The sequence below is a fragment of the Prosopis cineraria genome, unplaced genomic scaffold (assembly GCF_029017545.1).
Source record: "Prosopis cineraria cultivar Desert tree isolate PC_DT_omini unplaced genomic scaffold, ASM2901754v1 PC3, whole genome shotgun sequence".
Classification (NCBI taxonomy): Eukaryota; Viridiplantae; Streptophyta; class Magnoliopsida; order Fabales; family Fabaceae; genus Prosopis; species Prosopis cineraria.
This window is the reverse complement of record NW_026555334.1, coordinates 7513499-7529700: the sequence shown is the minus strand read 5'-3', so window position 1 is coordinate 7529700 and position 16202 is coordinate 7513499. Positions and strand designations below refer to the sequence as shown.

General features: G+C 28.0%; 1 protein-coding gene across 1 annotated transcript; it reads left to right on the top strand.

Annotated features, from left to right (window-relative positions):
* Positions 1-5265: 5265 nt before the first annotated feature.
* Positions 5266-6472, top strand: LOC129307279 (vacuolar iron transporter homolog 4-like). Its single transcript, XM_054948203.1, has one exon. The coding sequence runs from the start codon at positions 5330-5332 to the stop codon at positions 6032-6034; it is 705 nt and encodes a 234-aa protein (XP_054804178.1). The 5' UTR covers positions 5266-5329; the 3' UTR covers positions 6035-6472.
* The last annotated feature ends 9730 nt before the right edge of the window (positions 6473-16202 follow it).

The window sequence follows — 16202 nt, the reverse complement described above, 5'->3', positions numbered from 1 at the left end:
TATCTCTCTCTGTCCTGGTAACCTTTGTTCTCTCATTTATACTGTTCGTGTGTATGTCCAGAGAACATATAAATGATACTCAAATCATGGAGTTGAAGGTGAGAGATTGTGTTCTGACTAACTGAACACTGTAGGGATTAGCATCCATTCAGTTTTGTTTTATGATTAACTAGACACATTTTTTCTCTTATATTGTATCAAGTGTGAGGAATATGTTTGTTGCATTGCCTCGTCCCTAGTGTTTGATGTGCCACATAAAGTGATTAGAGCATGGTAGTAAGATTTAGTTCGAACTAAGCTGTTAGGATCATTCCTATTTAAATTGTACCCAACACTATTGGAAAGAATGAAATGTAAATGGATAATCCATGATCTGAAGAGGAAATTTGGTAGAAGAATGAAACGACTTGGTAATATTTTTGTTTGGATAGTATAAGGACGTTCAAGAGGCCTACAAATTGGATCTCTTTATTCAAGCATGGATGATATATAGAAGAAATAAACTTGTGTGGGGATTATATCCCTTTTCATGCTCATTATCTCTTTTCTATCTCTTCCTGTATATGGATTTTATGCATTACTTACCTGTTAATGTAGATAACTTGGATTGGCTTGAGAGGCTCAATCATGAAGCTAGTCAGGTTGACTTAAAAATGTCATGTCTCGTCAATTGTGTATATGGCTGCCAAATGATATGAGATGGCTATTTTAACAATGGTATCTAAACAGGGATTTGCAGTGTGTTGTTATTTCTGATGCCAAAAATCTCATATCTTCATTTCAACTAATGGTCGCAGAAATTTTATCCAATTCTTCTCAAATGAAAGGCTGAGAGTTTGGACATTAGAGGGGGTAACAGACACTCCAAATTCTCAAAACAACCTGGGTAACAATTTTAGGCAGCGAGTGATGCCTCGTCATTGGTGAAACATACTGCAACCCTTTAAAGACGTTCTTATAGTGAATTTTTTCCCCCCTGAAATAATGTTAATATGAAGAGGAGTTGGGTATTATACATTTGTATTGTATTCCACTAAAGTTGACAATAAGGATAGGCCTGATCATAATGGGCTAGTCCTTGAAGGGTTAGGCCCAAAATCTTTTTGGGTGAATGACACCATAGTCACATGGAACGGATCTTAGTCCGCTAAAGTCTTTTGAAGAAGAGAAATTTCATTTGAGACCCAGTGGATTCAAATGAAATTCCTTTCCCTTTCCCTTTTTTTTCCCTGTGAAAAAACCCTTCCTCCGATGTATTCATCGGAGCCATTGTCGGCGGCTGTCAGAACCTTCTCACTGTCGCTGGAGCCATCACTGTTGGCTGTTAGAGCTTGGCTACCAGCGGTTGAATCAATGCTTCAAGGGTGACAAATTTATGGGATATTGGTAGGTTTCGTATGAAATATTGAGTAATTGTGTTCAACACTTGATTAAAATGAATGGGATCTAATTAAATAAATCGTCATCGATTAGAATATTCAATTTATGTATTTTGAAAGAGATCTCAACTTATAGACCAACTCTAAAGTCAGTGATCCTATTTAAATTTATCAAGAATATTTATGTGATTGACTACTATTATGCATGAATCTTGTAAATTCTTCTTAAACATTTGCCCTAGCCACTTAATTGGTTCTTGAACATGTTTTTTGGTCAATGGTGGTTGAACAAAACAAATGAATCCATCAATGTTCCCAAGTATGTCTTCTATAATTATTGTGATTTATTTACATAGCAAATTAAAATCGAGCTTTATTTGTTTTATTTAACTATATCATGCAAATTGAAAGGTTTCAAATGAGACGAGAGATTAGATTATTATGTAGTCTATGGTAGAAATAATAACGTGATTACGAAATTGAAGATGGAACATGGAAGTCTCTTTCCACTAATTAGGTTAGGAAACCTAAATCAATAAACTATGATCTATAATGGAAGTTAACTTCATATGGATCTGTGGTTTGGATAATATGATGCAATAATTTATTCAAGGGTGTGGCGGGCACACGCCACTTTGACAATCAAAACTTTCTGCGATTTGTTTTCTAATTTATAATTTAAATTTGTGTGATTCAAAGCTTTCTCAAAGTTATAGACCTTCATTAAATGTTAATGACCTATATTAGAATAATATAACTTTTAGTCCTTACTTTTTTTTTGTTCCCAATTATCAATGTAGTCTTTGAATTTTGATTGGGAATAACTCAATTCTTATAGGTCATTTAGACAAGAAATAATAGGAATGATGTTGTATGGAGCTGAAAACTTATGAAGAATGAATTGTCATGAGTCAAGAAAATTTAGGGAGTGAGTTTTTCTGGGTCAAAATTAAATGATTGAATTGATAATTGGGGAAAATTAAAAGGACCAAAACTTGCATTTTCCTAATACTCCCTTCGTTAAGCATTATAGAATACTTTTAATTGAATTATACATTCAATGCGTTTGTAAATTATTCCATATTTACCTTATTTAGTAATATCTCAATAACAACTAAAGTTGGCGTGAGTGATGGAGGGTCTCATAACTTAAATAAATGATTGTGAATTCCAAATGATTGTGAATTCCAACCCTAATCCTTGTATATGTAGCAATTTTGCTAGTAGAAAGATCTACCCATTACTCTCAATACCTTAGAAGAGATATTTTCCCCACTTGACTGAGCCTACTCCATACACTTACTAGAAAAAGTAATATCTCAATTAAAATTTTTTATTAATAATGCCCAAATGTATTTTCAGAAAAACCTTATAAATTACATATTGAAAAACTTAAAATGCCTTATATTTTTTAATATTTTTTTAAAAAATGCCTTATAATATTGAAAGGAATCAGCATATATTTGTTATAAAAAAGCACAATGATAATGCTTACTCCCTCCATTTTTAAATATAAAATAAATTATCATGTGTCTCTTTATTTTTATTGATAAGTAAAATTAAACTACAAATTTCAAAAAAAAATATTTATTGCATTTTCTCCAAATTGTTCCTCACAAAAATGTTTACTTTCGTTTGACAAATTTGTTTCATTAATTATAGGGATAATTTAATTCAAATATTTTAATTTCAAAGATAATTATTATATTTAATCAATTTTTTAGGTTGTGTGAATTTTTTGTTTTCTTTTATATTTGAAAAAAAGGGAGAGTACAATGATACTGCTTCTTCTTTAGTATATAAATTAAACATCCTCACTTCTCTCTCTCCAAACACGGGGCTGAAAAAAAAATCCAAACAAAGAACTAATCAAAGAAATTAATGCAGGGAAAGAAAACCAACAAATATTAAAGGATCGACCACTTTGGTTTGAAAAATTAAATAAACGAAAGAAAAGAAAGATTCTGTATGAAAAAGAATTGCGTAAAGGGAACAAGTTCTGGATTTATACGCTCATAATTGAACTATATTAAATTTAAGCAACCTGTGGCTTTCGTGTGGATTGCACATCCCTTTCAATTTAATATGCTATGACACGCATTCCACATCATCTAAATAATTCCTTTCATTAATTTTTTTTTTATTAATGTGCCACTATCCACTGGAGTGCGTAGTAGCCTAATAATATTTGCTTAACCAAGTGGATATGACATAGATGATAACGGTTTGACCCTTTAAACATTACTCCCTCTGTTCTTATTTATAGAGCAGAAAGAGAAGAGTTTTTTTAGTTCTATTTATAAGTTACATCATTAAATTTTCATCATAAATTTTTTCTTTTACCCTTTATTAAAAGTTAGAGAGAGAAAATTATTATTGAAGTATGTATATTTAATAGAGGCAAAGTTGAAAATTTATTAAATTTTAAGATAGAGTTAATGAGCTTTAATATTTTTCTTAGTACTAATGAAATATGTTGGAAGTGATTTATAAATAAGACTAGAGGAGTATTTCAAATTTAATTCTTGGAGATATACATGGAAAGCATTGATTGGGAAAGAACAACCCCTTGAATAACACTCATATTTTTTGAGGGATTAATTTCATGGTTGTGAAATGTTCAATTATTTAATTAGCAAAAGGAATATACCGGTAGTAGAATACAGCTCATGCTGATTGTGCATGACTAACATTTTCTATCTATACAATGCACCTTTAATGAATTTTTTTACCTTTTTTTGAAAAAATATCAATAAAGGACTCATGAAAGAGCATTTGTAAAATTAAATATTAATAAATTACCAAGAGAACATATTTTTTATTAAGTATCTAATATGTCCAGTTTATTTGATATTAAATTCTTTCAACGATCTTTTATTGATATTCTCCCTTTAGATTTCTCATAGGTATCTCGTTGAAAACAATTTTATTTGATACATCGTGGAGCAGTAAATATCAATCCTGCCATACGATGGCGCACGACCTAGAATCATAAAACAAAGCTTCCCACACATAAATTATTTGAAACTGTACTATTTTTAATAACACAAACTGAAGTCAAATTAATTCATCAATCCAAACATTTTTAATCATGACAAAGTCAAGAGAAAGATTTATGTATTTTGCCACATATATTTAGTGTACATTTATCCAATGAATGTATAATATATAAAGGAAGAGTTTGTTAATAAATTTTAATGGGTTAATAATATATATTAATAAGAAGAGTTTGTTATAGAACAATTATATAATATATAAAGGATTCACATGTCCTAATTAAAAAAAAAACACTTTAAGTATATAAAGTTGAGTATAGAAATTTTTCCCTAAAGTGAATATGCAATATAAGAGAAAGAAACAAAAAAATATACCAAAACAATAAATAAGCTTCATATTGAATTCTTTTATTCAGTCCTGAAAAAAACTTAGTTCTCTTCTTACATATGAATGTTGAACATAGATGATTCAAGATACAAATCAACCTTAACAATAAACCCTTTGTCAAGGCATTGAAAATAGAACTGATTAATTATTCAACTAGTCAATGTACTAGTTTAATGACTAATGATTAAAACTGTAATTGAATTGTGATTAAACTGATCATAAATAAAATATTTTATTAAACTAATTAAGACATTAATTTAACGGTTTACTGGTTCAATCCGGTGGGGTGACTCAAATTTCCATACCCTTATATCCTCATCATTCATTAATTGAATCCTCCACTTTTTGCTAATGCCCTCCACACAATCTGTGTCCTTTTTCAAATTAAAAAAAGAAAACAAAAACAAATTAGGTTCACTAACACTCACTTATCGATCATGCTGGCTTCCTCCATAAATATCCTCCATTACAAGCGTGTGCTCTCCACAAGCTCTCTGTTAACTTTCACAATATTAATCCCATTTTCCAGCACTGAACATTCTCTTCACAACCTTCATCATTCTCTCATGGCTTCCACTACTGCTCATAACATTGGAACATCACAAAACGAAATGGTCGTCGAGATTCCCAACCACACAAATGGAACAACTCTGCCAAACCCTAAGCCCAGCCTACCCACCATTGGAGAAAATCCTAACAAGGACGACGACACAGACTACTCTCAGAGGGGTCAATGGCTTCGCGCCGCCGTGCTGGGAGCCAACGACGGGCTCGTCTCCGTCGCCTCCATCATGATGGGCGTCGGAGCCGTGAAGGAAGACATCGCAGCGATGCTTCTCTCCGGATTCGCAGGGCTAGTCGCCGGAGCTTGCAGTATGGCGATAGGAGAGTTCGTGTCCGTGTACACACAGTACGACATAGAGAAAGAACAGCTCAAAAGAGAATCAAAAAACGAAGAAGAAGAAGATGAAGAGAAGAAGGAGCTGGAAAAGCTTCCAAGTCCTTATCAAGCAGCATTAGCATCAGCACTAGCATTTTCGGTCGGAGCTGTGGTTCCATTGCTGGGAGCTGTGTTCATAAGGAATTATAGGGTTAGGTTAGGCGTGGTTGCCGCAGTGGTGAGCTTGGCCTTGCTCGTGTTCGGGGGCGTAGGAGCTGTTCTTGGTAACACTTCTGTTAAGAAATCATGCATTAGGGTTCTTATCGGAGGTTGGACCGCCATGGCCATAACTTTCGGCCTCACCAAGTTGATCGGAGCCACTGGACTTTGAATATATATATATATATATATATCAGTAACAAGTAACAACTAGGTTTAAATCTGATAGCTCTATGCCGACCATCAAGTTCAAGATAATAAATGCGCAATTCATATGGGGTCCAACTTGTCTTTAAGGCCGAAAAAAATCCTAGAGACGAACCGTGCCTGTGATCATATATATTGCATGAAGGCAAGTGTGTGAGGTTATAATTAGAATGAGTGTGTAAACTTTTATTAATAATAATAACGAAAGAATGAGTGTCTAAACTAGGAAGCTTTTAATATTATATTGATATGGTTGTGTTCTCTGTTTTGATGTTGTTGTTAATCATGTATAACAAATCGCTTGAGTGCTTTCAATATTGGGTGCTTTGTAAAATGATGAATTCAAGTGTGTGTTATATATAGTATGGAAATCTGGGTTAACTTGCCTGGTTGAATCATTAAACTAATGTTTTGATTGATTAAATAAAATACTTTATTTATGATCGATCTAATCATAATTTGACTAAGAGTTTAATCATTAATTTAAATTAGAACTTTGTCGCTTCAATAACCGATCTGATTTTTAATACTTGATCTTTTTAAAAGAGTGTGCCTTGTGCTATTTCTTGGGGATTTTAGGGTTGTAAGTATCTTCTTTCCTTTATATATATATATATATATATCCTTTATAATTATGTTTTAAGTGGATAATGCATCAAACCTTTAGTTTTTTAAGTTTGTCTTAGTTATTGATTTATTTTCTTAAGTTTAATTTTTATCGATTCAATCTCTTAAATATCTCAATTATGGATTTGGTCTTTATCATTTAAATAAAAGGTAATACGGTTAAAATTTACTGATATGGATAAGAATATTGTTGGTAGTCATATAAATTAATAAAAAGAAGTGTAATTATTTAGATAAAAAAAGACTCACATTTTTAAAACAAAAGAACAAAATGCAGTATAAAATATTATATTTAATAAAAATGAAATTGATTTGTGAGCCAATTTGTTCTCGTTAGCTACACGCACAAATCAAGTCATGATTTACTTTGAAAATTATATTAATTTGATAGTTAATTTGTGTTTTAAAACTTAAAAGACTAATATAATAATTTAAAAAAATATAAGAGGCCAAATTGATAAAAATTAAATTTAAGGAACTAGATTTATAATTAAAGTAAACTTGAGCGACTAAAGTTTTATCATCCATGTAAATTTTTTGGTGCTCGTTTCTATCCTGTCCTCTGCTATACATGCACACAAAAAGAAACAAGTAGCTGAAATAACTCTGGACGTGTTCAAAGTATGGTGAGTTGCACATAATAAGTAAATAATGAAAGCACTTCACAAAATTATAATAAGAGTTGAAATTATTTAGGCGATTCATTTTTTAAAAAAATATATTAAAGAATAGGCTCCGCTGAAAGTTGAAAATACTTCCCCGAGGCACTAATCGCAACAAGAAATAGTCATTTTTCAGCTAAATTACTATATCCATCAAGGATGGGATTTGAAACCCAACTATTTGCTTAAGTGATGAGATAATTGCTTGATGATAATTAAATTTAGGCGATTCTAATATGAGTAGAAATCAACATATTGTAATTTAAGGTGATTTTACTAATTTATGGTTATACATTTTCCTGGAATTTTCTTCCGGAGATTACTGGTCTTTGTTTCAATATTTTAAAATTTAATTTTATCATCAAGCTAGGTGCATTTTTCTCTTATTAATTTTCCACCTTCTGTTTCAAATTTTGAATAATTTATATATAAAAATATGTTATTATATAATTGTAATTTAACTTTCAATTTTTAGAAATAAACAAGGTAGTTGCCTGCTTATGAAAATAATTACACTCTTATAGTTTTATAATTCAGCATTATATGATTGGGTCTTTTATTGAATAATTTCGTTATAAAATGCATCTAATTTTTCTTAAAATTATATTTTTTTAAAAGAAAGATTATGGGGTTTTTAAAATTTATTAGCAATCCTCACCTAGAGTGGACTATCGTGATAAAAAAATAAACAAATAAAAAATAAAAATTTTTGACCCGAAAACTAACTTTTTAGATTTTCAAGATTAATACAGATTTTACTTGAAAGTAAAAAAAAACGGATATCCTTTGAATATTTGAAAAAAAAATTAAATTTCCCTCATTTTTAAGGGAAATCTGTGTAGATTTTTAAAAATAGAGAAGAATTTTATATAATTTGACTAAAATTTTGAAAAAATGTGTGTCTGTGTGTGTGTGTTTGGCAATATATATATATATATATTGATTAATCAACTGCAATCTTATCAATTAATGAGTCTTCAATTAATTGGCCAAAAAAAGTCTTCAATTAATGGATTTATTAAATGCATTTGGGTTTTTGAATTTGAGAGTCCAATTGACAAATTCTAACAGGATATAGTTTTCCATCTCTGCAGAGTCTATTGACATAAAACAGTTGGAAGTATTAGCACAAATTTATGGTAAAAGAAAATTCTATTTATCAACCTTTTTTCTAATCGAAATACAGAGATGTTATCTTAAATGAGAATTGTAAATAATCCAGGTGGAATTGAAGGAAAGGTTTCAAAGTAATCTTGACGTGAAGATGCTCATATTCTGTGTGTTGTGGCATATAACTTCTGCCTTTTGGTGTGGCTTTTTGGAAGGAAAAAAAAATAGTAAAATTTTCAAGGGAAAAAAAATGTAATTTTTGGCACTTGAATTTTGTCTCAATTATCGATACAATTCCGGAACATCTACTCTTTACAATTTGATTCTCATAGTTTCTTGACTAAAAACAATTTAGTTTTTTGATTCGGTACTATTCAGCTTCTATAATTACATAACTTAATAAATTATAATGACTGAATTATATTGAATTAAAATTTAAGGAATAAATCGATAATTAAAAACTTATTTGATATGATAAAAGGGATTTTGATAGAAATAGCAATGGAGATGGATATATTGATGAAAATGGAAATGGGAATTTAAAACTTGTTTTGTAGGGAAATGGAAATCTAATTTAATTTTTAATCAATAGATACATGTAAAATATATAAATACTAAAATACCCTAAAAAAAAAAAAAACTATCAGCATAACAACAGAGACCCATTTCAAAACTACTACTCTTTCATCTTACATTTTCTCTTTATTAAAATTTTATAAAATCGAACTCGTTAAAAATTTTTCTCCTCTCACCTTCCATTCTCCTCCGACCAAATAGGGAGCCCGAGAAGCAAAAATGTGTGAATTGGTTAGAGAACAAGGCGTATTATGCAGTTTAAAAGATTTATTGTTATGATCAATGATGCAATAAGCCCCGAGAGCTTGTTTCCTGGTTGTATTGAGATACTTTGAGTTTCAGAAAAAATTTTAATTTCTAATTAATATATTGACTTGGGTGTTTCCCCTGCTTTACCAAAGGGGAAAAAAAAAAGAAAATAATTGTAAATCTATAATGGTTTGATCAATCAAGTGATGAAAAAAACATTACAAAAGAAAATCAATCACTTGAACTTTATCGATAGGAAAATTAAAAAATCATGTTAAAAAAAGCTATTCACATGGGCCCAATAATAGTAAATCTGCCACATACTTCGTATAGTCCTATATATATTACTAACTTTTAAGAAAAATTGAATAGTGCTAAATATAAGTCATTTTGCAAAAATTTGTGTGGCAGCCTTGTTCTCAATTTCCAGTGAGAAAATAGAGCATGTTTTCTTCTAAAATTTATGGTAACTATTAATTAGGATAAACAATAAATATCAAAAGTAATTTTTAGACAAATTAATCATGTAACTAATTTCTCTTAATTTCTGTGAGTTAGTTATAAGTAACTTATACTTTCTTTGTTAAAAAAATAAAAAGTATTTTTAATCAAATTACATCTCCCAATAAATTAGTTAATTGTCTTCAAATTAATACTATTTTTCTATGTTTGTTTTTATTTAACGAGATGTCTCACTTTAATGTAAATAATTGAGTAGTTTATATATTAAAGTTATACATTGAAAAACTAAAAATATTTTATATTTTTAGACATTTAATATAAAATAATGTCTTATATTTTTTAACAAATAGAGCAATAAGAACACGATAAGTATTGAATATTTTTTTTGGCACAAAAAAGGTAGCAATTGTCTCAGTTTTACTGCACTGTCTTGAGCTTTTGCGCACTCTTCTCTCCTTTTCCCTCATGCTTTTCCTTGGTTATTCAGTATTTTTACTACTATGTCACCTTATTTTACATGAGGGTTCTGCTTAATTTTAAAAAGCTTTGACAACTATGCTGAAATTGCTATCAAGAACAGTTTCTTTTTGCATGGCTCAGAAGAGATTTCTTGCAAGGTAAGCCAACAGGTCATACTCTTAGGCCATGTTTGGTAGACTAGAATTGTAGAGATGGAAATAGAATTGAAAAAAGAATCTGAATAAAGTGATGTTTGGTAGACATGAATCATAATTTCTAAGAATCCCAATTCCATGAAAATAGGTTGAATTGAATTCTTTGTTTAAAGCTATGGAATCAAGGGCAATTCTATAGAATTGTGACTTTTAAGACATTTTTACCTTCATAAAAATTATAGAAAGATAATTTTGCCCTAAAAACATATAACCCTAACCACACCCAAAAATGACCACACCCAATTATAATATATGTGTGTATGTGTAAAATATAATACGATATATGTATTTATAATATTTCTTTTATGAAATATTTTACTTATATATAATATTTATCATCTATCTAATATTTTATTTATATACTAAACATGTGAGGAAATTAAAATATTTTTTATAAAATATTTTACTTATATATAATATTTATCATCTATATAATATTTCATTAACATATAAAATACATAAGGAAATTGAAACACAATTAAGCTTTTATTATGTTTTATTTTAATTTTTATATAGGGGTATTTTTGTCTTTTAAGTATAATTCTATTTCCATGTCTTATGTACCAAACAAAAATAATGTAAGAATTTCATCTAATTTTTCTAACATACCAAACATATTTTTGTAATTCAATTCTATTTCAATTTTGATTTCAATTCTAATTTCGATTCTGATTCCAATTCCATCAAAAACTATTCAATCATACCAAACGAGGCCTTAGGTGTATTTGGTTAGAGGGAAATGGATGAGCAAGAGATGAGAGATTTTTACGAGTTTAGTTTAAAAAAGTTGGAGAAGTGATCAAACCTTGTGATTAAGTTTCATTACTTTTTTTATCTTGCATCTTCTCCTTATTGAAATTTTATCATTTATCTTTTTTTTTAAATCAAAATTACTAAAATTTTTCCTTCTTTCTATCCATTTCCTCCAGCCAAAGAAAATATGGGTGGATTAATTAGGGAACAAGAGTGTTATGCAATTTGAAAGATTTATTACTATGATCAATGATGCAATTGGCGATTTGAATTCAGTGACTAGTTTAAGTCTACTCACTCCATAAGTGTTGATGAAAATAACCATTTGATTCATTGAATGGTTGTAGATATTTTGTCAAATCATACTTAGAAAGTACCAAATTTCAACTTGTTGAAGGAGATGGCAAGTGTTTGATCATTGTTGAATAATCCACTCTTAATAGATCAGGTCCAATATGAGTTTATGAAATCTTTATCGAAATATAGAGAGGATTTAAACTAATATAAATCGAGCTACAAGTCCCTCTAGAGCGCTTGTTTCCTAGTTGTATTGAGATACTTTGAGCATCATAAAAAAAAGAATTCTAATTAATCTATTGACTTGGTTGCCTCCCTGTTTCACACCAAAAAATGAAAAGGAAAAAAAAACTGTAAATTTATAATGGCTTAATCAAGTGAGGAAACCATGATACAAAAAATTAATCCCTTAAACTTTATGGATAATAACATTAAAAAATCATGTTGCTATTCACATGGGCCCAATAATAGTACATCTGACTTATTAATTGGGATACTGCCACATGCTCCGTCTAGTTCTCCATATTAATAGCCTTCTAGAAAATTTGTACTATTTTTATTTAAAAATATAAAATATTTTTAATTAAATCTTAATTTTAATAAATTTATTAATTATTTTTAAATTAACACCATCTTTTTATATTTACCCTCATTTAATAAATTGTTTTACTTTAAAATAAATATAAAATAATTTAATAGGGTGTTTCCATATTTACATTTTTTTTGGGCCAAATTTTATATTTATATTTAAAAATATTTAAAATATCTTATATTTTTTAATATTCAACCTTTTAAAAAATATATTATATTTTTTAACCAAAAGGAGCAGTATTAAATGTAAGTTACTTTGCAAAAAATTTATGTAGCATTAATTATTATTTTTCCTGAATATATTCCTGTTCATCTCAATTTCCAACGAGAAAATAGACCACGTTTGATTTTAAAATTTATGGAACTATTAATTAGGATGAATAATAAAAATTAAAGTAATTTTTAGACAATTTCAATGATATAACTATTTTTTTTTTTAAGATTTGTGAGTTAGTTGTAAGTAACTTATACTTTTCCTGTTTAAAAAATATTTTTAAAGCAAATTAGATCTTCTAATAAGTTAGTTAATTATCTTTAAACTAATATTACTTTTTTATGTTTATCTTTATTTAATAGAATATCTCACTTAAAGGTGAATGGTTGAGTGGTTTATTTATATATGGGAGAATTATATCAATAAACCTCCTAAGAGAATTATTTACAAATAAGGATCAATTACAAGTCACCATTGAAAAATAAACAAATGGCTATTATCATTTTAACAATAAAAAATTCTGTATTGATCTTTATATATGAATAATTCTTTTGAAAGGTCTTTAAATATGATTCTCTCTTTTATTTTATTTATTAAAGGTATTATACACTGAAAATTAAAAATATCTTAAATTTTTAGAGATTGAACCTAAAAAAAAAGGTATCTTATTTTTTTTTAACAAATGGAGTAATAATAAGAAGGGAAAATGAGAATAAAATATTTTAAATTATATAAATAATAATTTAATTTCTAAAAATATCATAATTTCACTGAAGTCTCTAGGAACTTATATGTCAATAAATTTTAAATTAAAAAAATTATTTTACTTTTATTAATAAGTTATAGTTTCTTGTTTAATTCATACGATTCTTTAAATAAAAGTTATTATTCTTTAAATAAAAGTTATGTTTGTGGCTTGTTATTTTGAGAGTTTGTTTTTCAATAACAGAAATTACATTTAATAAGTTTTAATTTTTTATTCAACTTTTACAATTCATAAAATAAAAGTTATTATTTTTTAAGTAAAAGTTGTGATTGGAGCTTGTTTTTCAATAACAAAAATTATATTTCACAAGTTGTAATTTTTTGTTCAACTCTTACAATGTATAGAACAAAAATTATTATTTCTTAAATAAAAGTTGTGATTTGGGATAGTTATTTTCAACAAGGGTAAATAATTTTTTTACTTTAAAATTTATTGACTCATAAATTTTTAAGGATTTCAAGAAAATTATAGCATTTTAAAAAATTAGATTGTTATTTATATAATTTGAGAAAATTTTATTTTTTTTAATAAAAACATGAGTAAGCACTGAATAGATTTATTATTATTATTATTATTTGGTATAAAAAAATTTAGATGAATTAGGTTTCAAAAACTAACCAAAATCTGGATATTGTCTTCAAGTTCAATAAACACTTGAAGAAATATTTATAAAATTGTCTTCTAACACCTCCCCTGCATCAACCGTAACATTTGATTTCACGGCATTTTACTTATTGGATAGTGATAATGACTTGTGACTTATGAGACATAACAAAACTACCAATAACAACGAATGGAGCTTTCGTGTACGTGTCAGATTTTCAGAGCTAAATGTCTCAATCTCACCGTGACACGCAGAGTTTCTTTTGTGCTGAAAGCCTGAAACTGTGAAGATGATATCTAAGCTAACTTTTGTTGTTTTGGATCTCAAACTCCGACATGACTAATGCTTTTACAAAATGCTAGCAGACATCTTATCTTAGTAAATATTAATATTTTTTACGTCTTTTTGGACAACCTTTTTTTTCTTAACTTAAATCACAACCCTCTGATATATCTAGGATAGATCCCACCTAGATGTATCCAAGATGGGAAATAAAACACTTGTAAAAGGATACAACGATCAATAATTAAGTTACAAGAAAATCTGAAAGCTTGTTTGGTCTTGTCACCTCCAACATTTGGGAAGTGCTTGATGTTGATTGAATATTTAAGTTTAGCTAAATTAATTTTAAAAAATTACATCCCAACTGTTAGTGAAACTGGATTTGGTGAATGTAAAAGATAAAAGATCTACTTAAAATTTCTATCTTTAACTTTTGAAAAGTAGCGTCTCATTTTAAGGTTTAAGATATTGTTTGACTGCTTTATAAATGAGTAAAGGGGTTTTTGAAAAGTGTTAAAAACTAATGGAATTTACAAGGAATTGTATATTTTGGGTCTTCTTTCTCCACTTTCCTTGCCTTTTCCTTTTCCATTTTGAAATCAACAATCCAAATGTTCAAGGAAGTGTAATTCAAGACTTGATGTCTTGGGATCATTTACGGAGAAAAAAATTAGAATAAAAAGCACAATCATTATTCGATCTGCATGTTAATCAATTCCTGTGCGTCGTTGTGTTTGAAGAATAACTTCACAAGAATCTATTACATTATTAAAATGGTCTACAAATTGCTTTGATGTTCATTTTTGCTCCAAATAAATACTCCCTTCATCCAATAAAATTTATTAAATATACCTTATAATTTTATTTTTTTAAAAATAAAAATATAAACATCCAAAAATATCATCCATTTAATATTCTATTTATGAAAAAAATATTAAAGAGAATATAATATGAAGGTTAATATTAAAAAAGCATCATTGATAAAATCTTATTTTTATGAAAATGTATTATATTTTGGAATATCAAATATTTCCTAAAAGGGCTTTATAATTTAAAACAAAGATAGTATTAAATATGATGCAGCTACCAATCAAACTTGGCTTCTTTATCTTTCCCCTCTCTCCACTTTTCATCTCAGCCTTTAAATTTATTTTTGGATAGTTAAAATTTAATGTTTTGTAAAATCACTATTAAAATGTGAAATTCATGAAAAATAAATAAATAAATTTAAAAGATAACTAATATCATTTAAACTACAATTCAAGAATTAGGAATATAATTAAAAAAATAAAAAAAATTAATTTCATAAAATGTTAAATTTCAACCATTTAAAAATAAATACAAGAGTTGAGATGTGAAGTACAGAGAAACCACGTCCCTACCAACCAGTGTTTTGATTAACGTCTTCATTAGCAGAAAGATCATAACATGAGATTCCCTTGTTACTGCATACACTTCTAAGATCCTTCTTCACTGAGAAAATTTCCTCTATCATTGCATAATCATTACTCTTTATTTGCAAGAAGAAATCTTTGAAACAAAAACTATTAAATATGATATAGCTCAATGATAACTAAATGGAAGTTACATCATCAAATGTAAAGGAATTATAATATTCCCTCCCTTCATCCATCCCAATGTATAAGATAATTTTAAACAAAATAATGCATATCAATAAAGTTTATTAAATATATTTTATAACTCTATTTTTTAAATAAAAATATAAATTTTTAAAATGACATTTATTTAATCTTTTATTTGTAAAAGAATATTAAAAAGAGAAAGACTATAATAGAAAGGGTAACATTGAAAAAATCATTAATTAAACTTTATCTTTATTAAATATATTGTATTTTGGTATGCCAAATGTCCTCAAAAAATATCTAATAAATTTTACCCATATCAAAAGTCAATACTGCATTAATTATGATGAATTAATAACTTAGAGTATTTAATTGTACAGGAGGGCAAAATAGGGAAAAATATTAAATACTCTAGATATCATCTAACAACTTATATTTTAAACCAAGTAAAACAGAGAGAAAAAGACTTATATTATATAGATCGAGAGTATATGTGTTGCATGTTATTTTACTGGCCAGAACAGAACAGTAATCAATGATGATAATTTGAGTATTGACTAGTAATTATTTCCTCACAATATAATCACACTTAGTCAACGATTCCAGGCTTTGTTTCATGGGGGGAAAAAATAAATTGTAGAAGCAGAGAAACCAAGAGCCAGTAAACTTAAGATGATCACAAA